This window comes from Marmota monax, unplaced genomic scaffold, assembly GCF_021218885.2.
Source record: "Marmota monax isolate L192 unplaced genomic scaffold, Marmota_monax_Labrador192_F-V1.1 WCK01_AAM20220418_F8-fsc00174, whole genome shotgun sequence".
Taxonomy (NCBI): Eukaryota; Metazoa; Chordata; class Mammalia; order Rodentia; family Sciuridae; genus Marmota; species Marmota monax.
In genome coordinates, this window is record NW_026694860.1 from 3336793 (window position 1) to 3351020 (window position 14228).

Consider the following 14228-nt stretch of genomic DNA (forward strand, 5'->3'; position numbering starts at 1 on the left):
AAAGTCAAGTGTATGTGTTACCAAAGATAAACATTGAACTTTCAAGTGAAAATTAAAATTTTGGAAAACCATAATCCATTGTCAGAGTTGGAAAATTTCCCAACACTTAAAAGATTTTCCTGATGAGACTGAAGATATTAACAAATGTGATTTTTAAAAATATTGTACGAGATGTGCCAACGTTTGGAAGACCTGCAAAACTCAGTAAACCACTTCAAAACGATCCATGTGTGATGTTATAAAATCATGCCTGGGTAAAATATCCACTCAAATTCTCAATTAAACAGTGTATGAAAAATTCATTTATATAGTTTCAGACACCACATTTAAGGAACCACCTCTTGTACACTTTTACTATCAAAAAAGAACATCAACAATTATCTGAAAAGGCTATGAAAACATCCCTTTCTCCTCCAAATACCAATCTCTCAAAGATCACATATTCTTCCTATAGTTTAAATAAAACAACACAGCACAATAGATTGAATATAAAAAACATGTGAAAATCCAACAGTCTTCTATTAAACCAGATATTTAAAGTATTTGAAAGAATATAAACTGACATAACTTTCCTCACTAATTTAGTTTGGTTTTAGAAAATAGTTATTTTAAATTTAAAATGATATTAAAATGCAATGGGCTTGGCCTGGCATCATGGTGCATGCCTGTAATTCCTGTGACTCTGAAGGCTAAGGCAGAGGATCTCAAGTTCAAAAGCCAGTCTCAACAACTTAATGAAGCCCTAAGCAACCTAGGGAAGCCCTAAGCAATCTAGTGAGAACTTGTCTCAAAATAAAAAATAAAAAAGAGGTTGGGAATATGGTTCAGCAGTTAAGCACCCCTGGATTCAATCCCTGATACCAAAGTAAAAAAGAAAAAAAAAAGGAATGGGCTTATTTTTGCTATTTTAAAATTATGTAATAAATATTTAAAGTTTCTCAGATCTTATTTCTAACACAGCAATTACCAGTACATGTATCCCAAATTTTAAAAATGAAATCAAAAACTTTGCCTATCTTATCTCAGAGATTCTGCAAGGAGACCTGTGTGGCTGGGTAATATAGGTTAAAAAGAAAGAATGGATGGTAAGATATGTCGCTGGAGGAATATTCAGAGATCAGACTGTGCAGAGCTTGCCATGACCATCTTCATTTCAATAATATTGTTGTCTACATAACAACTCGTACTCCTACTCCACATCCAAAAGCAAAAATGGGATCCTAATTAGAATAAGTTATTCTCTATGTATGTATATGTCAAAACTCTATTGTCATGCATATCTAAAAAGAACAAAAAAGAAGAAAGAAAACCGCCTTTGCTACAACATTGGAGGAACCCAAATATCACTCTCATTACTGTGCCTGTAGGGTAAATATTGCTGGAGAAAGTCACACCACAGGGCAGACTGCATGCAGCATGAATTTAAGAAAACTAGTCCCAGGTATGCATTTAATCCTACCTGGCAATCATTCTATCTCTCTGGCCAACTGGCTTTCTCACTCTTCCACAAGTATTCAAACCACTTCTATCATCCTCAAGCCTTTTCTCTCACCCACTTTCAGCAGCTGGCCTAGGCTCCTATTTTATAGAAATAGGAGAAGGAAGGAAGGAAGGAAGGAAGGAAGGAAGGAAGGAAGGAAGGAAGGAAGGAAGGAAGGAAGGACGGAAGGAAGGAAGGAAGGAAAGAAGGAAGGAAGGAAGGAAGGAAGGAAGGGGGGAGGGAGGGAGAAAGGGAGGGAGGGAAGAAAAGCCGGGCGGTGGCACATGCATGTAATCCCAGAAGTTTGAGAGGCTGAGGCAGGAGGATGGCACGTTCAAAGTCAGCCTCAGTAATTTAGCAAGGTCCTAAGCAACTCAGTGAGACCTATCTCAAAATATAAATAAATGAATGAATAAACAAGGGGATGGAAATGTGGCTCAGTGGTTAAGCACTCCTGGTTAAAAGAGAGAGAAAGAGAGAGAGAGAAAGTGCCAACCCACAAAAATTCCCCACAACCTCATCATCTCTCCCTTTCCCTCTAATAACTGTCCTTCTTTCAATATAAGACTATTCTTTTTACTTGTACTTTCTATCTCCTCTTCACACAGAATCTTACTAATATTATCCTTTTTTCTATAATATTCAGTTTTTCTCTCAACTTGATGCTTCTTAGAAACATGTTCAAAATTAATTTTCATTTATAACCTAAATGAGATACCCCTCCCTTGAACACCACATTCTCCCTTCTAAGTTTTCTATGCAGACACACTCATTTTCTGCCTACTTTCTATCCACCTTCCTTGTCCCCCACCAGTAATAAATGTGTCTTTATACAGAAATTCATTTCCCAGGCTCTGTAGCCTCAGGACCCTTACTTAATCCCATAAGATGGGAATAACTATACTAAAAACCTGTCTCATGGGGCTGTTATGAGAATTAGATGAATCAATACACGTAAAAAATTCAGGACCAAATCTGGCCCATAGGCATTGACCAATAAGAGTTAGCAATATCATTATTGCCAATAATATCTCATATCCATCTACCTGGCAATCAGCTGCAAGACTGTCATGATGGAGTTACCCTGCATTCTCTCATCCCTCCATTTCAATCCATCTCAAGATGGACTGTTGTTTTTTTACCTCTCAAGTCACTCTGGTTCTGAACACTTTCCTCCCTTGCCACTTCTTACACCACACTGTCACATGGATAATGATAAGAACCTCCTAAATGATTTTCTGCATTTATTTTTATTCTTCCAAACTTTCTCCATACCATAGCCGGAATGACCATCTGGTGACCATCTGGTTACCATCTGGTTTAAAACACTTTCCACTGCTATGAAAGTATCAATGTACTGCATAGCCTGTAAAACCACTTAAGATTTGGTCTGTACTTCCATGTTAAAACTATCTCATCTCTCACTTCTTTTGCCTAACACCTATGGAGTCTCTTTCTTATCTTTAAGTGCACTATGCTCTTGTTCATTCTACTGCTTTCCACTTTGTAGCCCCTCTACTCCAATATGGAATGATATTCCTACTTCTCCAAGTCTAATTAATTCCTACTCATTTTTTATGTCTTAGCTTAATGGTAGCTTCCTCAGGGAGCCTTTCTTGACTCTCCAGAATCAGTTCTCATTTATTCCATGTATCTTTCATTATTCTTATGAAAGCTGCAATTTCTCATTTATGGTATTATTTCTCCAACAAATTCCCCCAATAGAATCCAAGCTTCACAACAGCAATGATTATATCTCTTTTTGTTTTCTATTTTATCCCAAGTGCCCAATAAACACGTGGCATGTAACTAGGTTGAATTAATATATACTGGATCAACATTAAACTTCAACTTCAAAGTTGCAAAATAGCCTATTCTAATAATGGACAGATTTAAAAGAGTACAAGGACAAGCATATCACCAGTTCATTATCTGTGTGGCTCTTGACCAAAGTTAAAAGATTCTCTATTGTTTAAAGTTAATCACTTAAAAATGATTCTAATTAAGCAATTACATAGGGAAAGGAAGAGGCAATAAGAAGGCTGTTGTTTGGCTATTATTTTAAAGGAGTGAACAAGCAGAAAATTGTATTTCACAGCAGAGGTGAGTTTTTTTACAGTACTGGTTCAAGCCTTTGTTCTATTCCAACAAACCTTCTACGACTGCTGCCACTGCTACTACTATTACTACTACTACTACTCCCACCACCACCACCACCCCAATCAGGGCCGATGACTCCAGCTCATCCATCACCAAGTGGCTCACAACAGAAAGAATTCTCAAGCAGGTGGGAAGTTTCAAAGATAGATAAGAATCTGAAATGGCACTCCTCTGGTATTCTCTGCCTTCCCCTTCCCTTTATTGATGTTTCCTCCCCCAAATTATTTATGGCAGAAACAGTCATATGGAGGGCTGGGGGTGTAGCTCAAGCGGTAGCGCGCTCGCCTGGCATGCGTGCATCCCGGGTTCGATCCTCAGCACCACATACCAACAAAGATGTTGTGTCCGCCGAAAATTAAACAATAAAAATAAATAAAAATTAAAAAAAAAAAAAAAAGAAAAGAAACAGTCATATGGAGGTAATTCGTATTTAATTTACAAATGTAACTTAAGGGCCCCTGTGCCTAGCAAAAGTGTTTTTCTAACTACCAAATTAAGTGTAGTGTTACCTAAACACATAAGTCTTGGGTAAGAAGAAGTGGTAATTGAGGAGGACATACAAGACCAATTTAAATGTTATATGTTATCCACACCCTGGAGGAATCTGTTTGGTAATATAAAACTATTTTATTATGACAACAAGGTTTAAAATATTAATCTCTAAAAACACAGAACTTGTGGTTCTACTGCTGCTACTACTACTATCACTACTATTACTACTAATACTACCACCACCACCACCAAAATCAGGGCCTGTGACTCCAGCTCAGCCATCACCAAGTGGCTCACAACAGAAAGAATTCTCAAGCAGGTGGGAAGTTTCAAAGACAGTAATCTGAAATGGCACTACCTATAGTACTGGCCTAAAATATCTTAATATCCATGTAATTATAACAATAAAACTAATTCAACTGCTTAATAAGAAATTAAGTAAGAAAGTAATCTTTATTCCTTTAAGATTTCAAGACCTCTGAAAATTAATAAGTTTATGGAGCAACTCTCAAAATTCTGCAGATAGTATATCCACAGGTCTATTTTGAAACGAATTACTGACAATGAGCCTTTCCACAGCAATATATAAGTGATTCCATGAAAATTGTGTAAGATGCTATATATGTAGAGGTTAACACCAAAGACAGATGAATCAGCTATAACTGAAAATACACACAAACAAAAAAATAATTAAATCTATATGTCTCCTCACCATTTTCTAAGATCTACCAGGGCTTTATGCCCATTAAAAAAACCATGCTCACATTGTGATATGCTAGCATTTCTTATTTTGAGAAATGCTGCTACCACCTAAGCTAGGACATGGAATCAGAACATGCAATTATAATTTCTGAAAAAAGAACATGCCTAATTTATTATAACTCTGAATACTCAACTAAATATTTAAAGATTTTTTAAAAAGGGGATACTACCTCCTACTCATAGAATGAGACTTTCTTCAAAATTAGATTTTATAGCTGACATCAAAAACATGAGTTTATTTCCCTTAATTTACTTAAAAAATAAATTAGACTTTGTTTCTTTTTTAAAAAACTATTTACCCCAATAAATACTCAAATCTGTAAATAACATGAAAGTTCTCATGTGGTTAAAAAAAAAAAAAAAACTACTCTTGATCTTTGTTCTTTAAAGCTAAAGTATTAGTTTTAGAAATCATCAAATGCAATTCAATATCTGATAAAATGACTACCTTCTAGAATTTATCACTAATTTATCACTACAAGAGACATATTAATTTATCCACAATAAGTGACTGCCTTCATATCAGCACTTTAGTTCCAATCTTTTCCAAAATGATGGAAGAAATAAACAGTCCTCTCAGTGGAAAAGGCCACAAAATCAGGGCTATGTAAATCTATGCTAATCAGTGGTTAATTATACATTTTTCACAGATACTAAAGAAGAACACTGACCACTATGCCAGGAGAGAATGTGTATCTGACTTACATATTAATTTGGATACAATGGACATTCTCAATTAATTACAACAAGTAGAAATGATAATTTTTCTTAAGAAAGCCAATGCTCAAAAAAATAAAATAAAATAAAAAAAATTTAAAAAAAAAGAAAGCCAATGCTCAAAGAGCTTTGCACAACACTGATTATCCCATTTTTATGTGCGTTAAAACGGAAAAATTCTCTTATTTAAATTGCCTAGTTGAAAAGCGCTCTTTATGTAATAATGTTAATTAATCATGATTACTAAATATTGTAATAATGCCCTGATTTAATTTTCTGCACAATGTGGTAGGATGTTTTGTTGTCTGTTTTGTAATCACCAATTCTCCACCCACATTCACACCCAGAGACTAAAGCAAATTATCATTCTTTAAATACTCTCAAATATAAAGCCAGACTTCAGGAAATACAGAATGAACACATAAGCCTCAATGTTAAAAGTTATTTGAATAATTACAAGGATCTCTGTAGATATCTGCTTGTCATTTAAGAACCAACTGTGGACGTCAACCAAGAAAGACAACGACACTATTCAATATATATTCCATTGAATTTTCCTAAAAGTTTTGATTAGGTCCCCCTAAATAGTTCATGCATGTCTCTGTGTGCAATCACACACGTTGATCTGCGATAGTTAAAAATGAAAATGATCAAAGTTCTGCTTGTCTAAAAATACACCAATCTGGTTTATCAATTTGTAAAAGCAAATCTGCAAAACTCAAATGTCAAAAGGTGGGCTAAGGTATCAAGACAGAGAATCTGATAGGTTCCTTAAGGTAACACCAAAAGGGAGTCTAATCGTTCTCTCCTGGGAGAGATACTTAAGAAGGTGGATGACAGGACTCCGCGACACCCACACGTCGGTCACATCGTTTTCTCCCCCAACCTCACCTCACTCTTTCCTTCACACATATACACTCACTCTCCCATCACATTCGATGCCCAAGTGCCCCAGTGGGCAGTTTTCTAGGGTCGTTTCACTGGTGCGTTAAATGGGATCTAACGCCCCCCAGTAGCCTGGGATTGAATGCCATCGCTGCCAGCCCCCAGGACTCACCTCTAGCTTGTGATTGATTTGGGACACAGTCTGGGCTTTGTGGCAAAGCTGCGCAAAGCAGGAGCTCAAGCTGGTCATCTTCTGTCGCCCCTCATAAGTGATGTCTGCTTGGTCAGGATCGATCTCTCCCAGAAGCAGATCCACATCCACAAAGGCCTTGTCGAACTCCTTCTCCAGCACCTCCAGCCACCGGAACATGGATACCCCGCCGGGAGAGACCCCAACAGCGCAGGAGGCGCCCCCTGGGCCCCCTCCGGCTCCTGCCGGGCATGGGCCGCCCGCCGACATGGCGCCGTCTAAGGCCTCCCCAGACTGCTGCTGACCCTCGCCAGCCACACACCACGCGAGGGGAACTGCTGGGACTACCGGGACCCCAGCGCGCGAACACACGCTCCGTCAGTCCCTCCTTTCCTCTCGCGCCGCTAACGCCGGCAATGCAGTCCCACGGTGGCAGGAGCAGCGAGGACAGGGCAGCCGCGGCCGCACACGGAAGACTCGGGCCGTCCCACCTCCCGGCCCGCCCCCGCTGCGCATGCGTAGAGAAGAGCCTGGCGGGCGGAGACCGGAGGGATGAAGTGGGCGGAGCCGAGAAGCGACCTTGGCCTATGACAGGATTCGGCCCGGGACCAGTCTGTCAGCGGCCATATTGACAACTGGCAAACCCTCGCTCGATTCCCACAGAAACGGAGGCGCATGGTGTCTGCTTCCAAGTTGGAAAGACCCGAAGGAGAGAACCGTGTCCACGTCGCAGAAACGAATGGCTTTCGCCAGTTTGACTTCACAGTGGGCGGGAGCGGTTCCAAAGCCTCCCGGGAAAGTTGCTGCAGTGGCGTCCAGGGGCAGAAAAGGGAGAACAGAGAAGGGCGGTGTGAGCATGCGCTGAGAGCCACGTTTTACCTTTTCCATTCCAGTTCCTGTTTAGGGTGGGGTGGGTGGATATCCAGGCTCTTCTCGGCAAGCCGCGCTCTACATTCCAGTTAGGGACTTCCTAAAACTGCCGGTTGAAGCTGGCTCACCAGGTTTTGCTGATTAAAGAGTCATAAAGGCCTGGGTTGAAGTTTTACACCCCATCACGTAGTAGTTTCCACACCTAAGTTGTATTATTTAACCTGTAATCCTAGTTTCCAAAATTTATTTCATTCAACACAAAGGTAAAATGTTCAGCTTCGTTGCTTGGCAGATGGTATTAATCTTATTAACACCATCGGTTACACATTTCTAAAGCAACTACTTTACATGGCGTAATTATTTTTTAAACTAGGTACACTGTTCCCATTAGTGACATTTCAGAAAAACAAATGTATGTGGACAAAGAGGAAACACTTGGAAATGATATTGGCCAAATTATTATATTTTGTGCGTGCAAGACTATGTAACAACAAAATCCACCATTATGTTTATAATGCACCAATAAAATACGGAAAAAATATGAAGACTCATATATTCATAAATATATTGAATACAGACCCCAGTTGAGGCATTAAGGACACAAAAACTAATGAAACATGACCTTTACTCAAACTGAGCTCAGGCTAGTGAGGGAGGCTCTCACAACAACTTTAAATTTTGCATGTATTTAGGAGCATGGAGCAACTGCTCTTTGCATTCCACCTACTCTCTCAACCCTCTTACAGTCCAAGAGTACAAAGTGTTGGAAAGGGAAGGAGAAACCAGTCTGATTAGAGTAGGCTGGTAGAAATTGTCTTTCCTGCATTGCCTAGGGGAGTATTTAGGGACTGAGTACAGAATCTTCTGTGATCCGTTCTTGGGACAGACCCTTCTATAATTAATCATCAACCAAAGCTTGTACTGTGTGCCCCTCGCCAACGCAGCACCAAAGAGAAACAAGAAATCATAGCTTCAGTTTGCACTTTGATTACTTCAGCTGCTGGTTAGCATCAAGCAATAAACTTCTTTGGCTTCAGCAAACTTAGTTTAGCAAAACTAACCATAAGATCCTTTCCTTGAGCTTCACACAGGTCTTAATACACTAGGAACAATATAAAATTAAATTTTACATCTCACCCCGTTTTCTTCCAAAATTAGCTTTATTTTCATCTGCAGTGTTTGCAAGAATCATTGCTAGAGGTACCAGACTCCCCACTTTCTCTACACTTAGCAATGCATTTTCAGGAACTTGAAGTAAAAAGTTAAAAATTTGTGGGAAAGGGAGGGAAATTAAAGGGAACCTTAATAATAACAACTTTCAATTATTGGGTATGTAATATGTGTTAGGCATTGTCCTAAATGCTTTACTTTGATCCTCACAAAATCCTGTCAGGTGGATATCATCACTTTTTTAATAGATGAATCACAGAGAGCTTAAGTATCTTGGTAAGGTCACACAGCTAGAAAGTTCAGTCTAGGAAATTTTTACTCTAAAATCTTTGCTGTTAACCATGGGATACAGAGAACTGAGGGAATCCATTTCTTCTTGCATGAGTTTCCAGTATAATAAATTAGCAAGTGAGTTCCAAAGATTTTTTCAAAAAAGTTCTTCCCAGTTATAAGCTATATACAAATCTAATAACATATAAGAAATATTAATAAAGAGTAATTGGATACCCATTTTCTATTGCTCATGACTCTCTGTAGTTTACATAGCCCACACTTGAATATAATCTTTAAATATATATATCATTCAACTTCCAACTATATTGTGTGGGTGCAGCTGAGCTACACTTTAAGTATTTATGTGTCCAGTGCTCTGATGGTTGAGGCATACCCCTATTTTCAGAATTGCAGAACCCAACTCCACTTCTGTTACAATCTCACAAGTCACACCCTCTATGTTTCAAAATAATGTCTTGTCATTATCCTTTATGCATAGCAGCTGCTGTATTCTTCTGTGCTTGCCATCTTGTTACTACTTGACCATTTCAAATGTTCATGAGATGCTTTAATATGATTTTTTGCCCACAGAAATTGTGGTTTTGCAATTCTGCAAGTCACAGCAGAACAGAGAAATGGAAAAGAGGGCTTGGTATTCAAGTGCTGCCATCTGTTGTCAGTGTACTCTATCTACATTTGTTGTCTTCACCTTAGAAATTTGGAATTGTACTTAATCTCTGTACTTGTGTAATTTGATTTCCAACAGATTAAAAAAAATCTTGACACTTATATTTGCAGTTGGAGTGGCATAAACTTCCAAAAGCTGTTTCATAAATTATGCTTTTGTGATTTAAAACAATCTAATATAACTAAAATATGACAATCTTATCCCTACACAGTTTTGCCATTAAGAACAAATAGGACCTGGCATGGTGGCTAATGCCACCACTCAGGAGGCTGAGGCAGAAGGATTGCAGGTTCAAAGCCAGCCTTAGCAATTTAGTGAGACTGTAAGCAACCTAGTGAGACCCTGTCTCAAAAATAAAAAATAAAAAGGGCTGGGATGTGGCTCAGTGGTTAAGCACCTTTGAGTTCAATCCCTGGCACCAGGAAAAATTTTTAAAAGGAACAAATAGGGTGGGAGACTGAGGAAAATGGGGAAATAGAGAAGATACTAACAGTTTCTTTGATGGGCGTTGGTCATTAGTTGTTGAGATATAAAGATACTTGTAGAGCACCATTAACTTCAAAGACACCATAAACAACATATACCCACCTTGGACAGGAGAGGGAGACTATCTATTTATTCACCTCTTCTATGTTCCAGGTACTATGCTAAGCTTCACTTGTTTCAATTAATTTCCAGTAACTCTAAAAGAAAAAGGAAAAGCAGTTATTAAGTGTTATTGGTGGTTATAAAAAGATGTATGATGAACGACTATAGTCAAGAAAATCCACTGCCACTTTACTTGAACAATGTGGGACAATCTTGGAATATTATGCTTATATGTATTATTTATATTTATTAAATTTATTATTTATGTTTGCAAACAATTTGAAAGAATCATGCTAAAGAAGTAAATTTGAGCGTTCTAAAGTGATTTATTATCCTCATTCTCCTTGTTATTTTTAATATAATGGGATAATTGTTTGTTCCCTGGTTTATAAAACTTGAGAATTTTCGTGGAATGATTTAAGAGTAGCTTAGATACCTTCTTATTTCTCATGTGAAGCTATGGACTACATCACTATTTAGTTTTTTGCAAATATCTGCTGTAGCAATTATCATATTCTTTTGGAGCCCCATAGACTGCAAGCCCCTTACTTACCTGTATCTTGCTTATCTTGGAACCTTAAGTGCTAACACAGGATCTGGAATGTGGCAGGAATGTTATAACTGTGGAATAACTTCAGTAATGAGATTTTCCAGCAATATATGTAGGAAATTCTACAGTCGCTTTTTAAGACATACTTTAGATACATGCTAGAGAACATAGCAATGTAGACTTTGATATTGTCTTGGGGGTTAGGGATATCTATAAAATACTCATCAATTTCTAAAATTCAAGGAATATTTTTCTCAACCAAAAAAGGCTTACTTTAACAATGATCTGGCTTATTTGACTAACAAGTCAAATATAATTTAGATATCAAAAATTATTTTACCTATTTCATAGTTAAAACAGATACTACATTTTCATAGTTAAAACAGATACTACATTTTTGACTATTTCATAGTCAAACCTAAAAACAAAACTATTTTAATCCCTGTTACTACAGTTGTATTACTTTACAAGATTAAAGATAGACTCTAACTGCTTTTCCACTGTTGCTTGATCTACATTCACATTTATCCTTTCCCACAGCTCCAGATTTGATTCAGCATTATTGAGAAACACCTTTTATCAACAACGATATTAAAGTTTACTACTTATTGATTCTTCTTCTTTCACCTACTGCCAAGTCATTGTTTATTTCTCAGATTGTCAGATTTTACAGATCAAACACATACACCCCCACTAGCCTTTGTCAATTATGGTTTTTATAGATTAGTCCTACAAGGACCTCCCAAATAGGTTCATTCTAAGCCCTCTCAACATTAATTATCTTTTCTTTGCACTTTTATAAAAAAAATATAAGAATAAATTATCTGGTTAGAATTTGTATAGTCTTCTAAATTAGCAAGTTAGAAAAATTATAGTGAAACAGTTACACAAAAAGTCACGCCACAACAGTTGTTGGAAATATATTTGTTTTGTCTCTAGTTGATTGTAACTTACTAAAAATTTGTTTGGTTTTTGTGGCCTTGGCGAGCAGAGTGAATGAAGGCAAAAAGACTTCTCTAATGAAAATTTGTCACTACATATGGGGACTGTCTATATTTGAACTCCCTTCCTCTGAGTAGGGAATTTCCTACCTTGTTTATCTCCTTGGTAGGAGATAGAGCCCTTCCATAATGAACAGGAAATGTAAATCCCTTTTCCAGCTCTGTGACAGCTGGACCAAGGCTCAGCTAACTAGAATCATCTACCTGAAGTTTTAACATGGAGTTAATGAAGTAGGGATCAGGAGAATTATCCTTGATAGGGAGTAGAGAGGAAAGTGGAGATAGAGACATCCAATTTAATCAGTTCTACTAATGAGGGTTTTCAATTTCTGGTTATGGTAGAGACTGGGTGACCAATATTCTGTCCTAGCAGTAGCAATGGTATCCTCACTTGACTGAGGTGCAATTTTGCTTGTGATTCAGCTATGTAGACTTCCTTTTATTCTTGCCCATTCCCAAATCTGGTTCCCAGACTTTCCCACAATCCCATGTACTACACAGTTTTCTCCCAGTATTTCCTTTTCTGCTTAATTGACCAAAATTTGTTTTTGTTGCAACCAATAAGCCAAATGGATACAACTATAGTTTCTTCTTTTTGCCCATGGATTTGACAAGCCTTGGACCATTTCATCTTTTCCTTTCTGTAAAATGGAAATTATTTCCCTTGTTTTTATCTGTGTTTGATAAGAGATAGAAATGAAGCTTAGTGGGTTTAAGTAGTAGAAGCATTTATTTTTCTATTTTACTTTAAACTTACACTTTCCATGCAACATGCTCCAGAATAAGCAAATACCTTTAAGAAGAATCATCTGTACTTTATTCACTATTTTTTCTTTTATCTGAGGGAGGATTTAATTTTTTAAAGCCTTCTGTTTAGCTTTTCACTGATCCGTTTTATTGTCAGAATCATGAGCTGGTGATTCTAGTCTCAGGTCAGGAAGAATTTGAATTAGTCACTTTCCTTCCTGGAATCAAATTTCCTATTGACAGTAGGAAAAAAGGTATTGATTTAGATGATCTCTAAGGTTCCTGTCAGTGCTAACATTCTATGAAACTAATAAAAATTCATCAACATCCAGGAAAAAAAGGTTAAATCTTCCTTGTAAGAACAACAGGAATATTCCTTAAAAAATTGAGATTTCTGCAGATTTTTTAAAATTCTGGTATAATATACTTTCACTAATAGCTCCCAAAATACTACTACACCTGAGATATTAGGTAGCTTCAAGTTTTAGGTCAATTATTTCTTGCCTTCTTTTGCTTTTAATAAACAAGGAAAAGTCAATATCTATTTCGTAGAGGTATATGCATTGTGCTCATCTCAGTTTCTTAACAATGGCACTATTTCAAAAATATTTGTTAGGGGGGCTATCCTATGCATTTAAGGGTGTTTCAGCACCCCTAGAGAACAACAGAATGACTCCCCTTCACTTACGTTTTTATGACAATCAAAACTGTTTCTAGGGAAAGTGGGAGAATAAAGTCCAAGAAAACCTTGGTTTAAGAATCTGAACTGAGAATCCAGTTCAAATGCAAATTCAAATCATACTGCTTGAAATTGCGATCTTTCTTGTATTGAAAGATTAAACTTAGATTCTGGGCTAATTTTGAACAGAGTTGCTGGTTGATTCACTGAATTTCCATGCTTGAGAAAGACATCCATGTTCTTTTATTTGCCTTCTTACCCAAAGGAACCAAATAAAAATGGATCAGATTAGGTTTTGTTAAAACTCTTAGAGGAAAGAATTGCATGCCTTATGCTTTTGAGCTCAAGAGCTAGAAGCCTGAACTTTATACCCTTGGCCCTTAATCAGCATGTAAAACTCCAAAAATCAGCAGAAAGTAAGCTAGAAGCTGAGCAATAGTGGCGGCTTCTATAGCTTACTTCCTAGTACAGTAAACAGGCAAAGGAGCCTGTCAACTTTAGAGCAGATACAACAAAACATGCAAGTCCTTCAAGAACTCAGGCTGCACGTCTATATTATGTTTTCTCTGCAGTGTATAGTATCAATAAAACTTTTCCTTCTTCCTGAAAAAAAAAAAAAGGCTGAATTCTCAACCTAAATAAAGAAGTGCAATCTGGGAAGCAAACAGTTCTTTTATCCATCAGAGAATTCCCAAAATTTGTTTGATCAATGTTATTTACATTTTCAATAGCAAAATTGGGAAACAACCTAAAAATCTAACAGTTAAAAATTAAATTAAAAATTAAAATAGTCTTTAAAAAATTTTTTTAATTTTAGTTGTCAATGTACTTTCTTTTATTTATTTATGTGCGGTGCTGAGAATAGAACCCAGTGCCTCACACAGGCTAGGCAAGCGCTCTACCACTGAGCCACAATCCCAGCCCCTGGACAATTGTCTTGATGGAGAACTATTTAGACATTCAAGTTTATGAAGAC

The 14228-nt window shown here is 37.3% G+C and overlaps 1 protein-coding gene across 2 annotated transcripts in view; it reads right to left on the reverse strand.

Moving 5' to 3' along the window:
• The window catches only part of Gopc (golgi associated PDZ and coiled-coil motif containing), a 45281-nt gene extending 38174 nt beyond the window's left edge, over positions 1-7107 (reverse strand). Inside the window, exon 1 of one of the 2 annotated variants that reach the window (XM_046426418.2) lies at positions 6669-7107. In XM_046426418.2, the coding sequence (XP_046282374.1) occupies positions 6669-6956 (288 nt within the window). In that variant the 5' untranslated portion in view covers positions 6957-7107. The remainder of the gene's footprint in view (positions 1-6668) is intronic. The other variant, XM_046426419.2, reaches the window with a different exon arrangement.
• Between the last annotated feature and the right edge of the window lie 7121 nt (positions 7108-14228).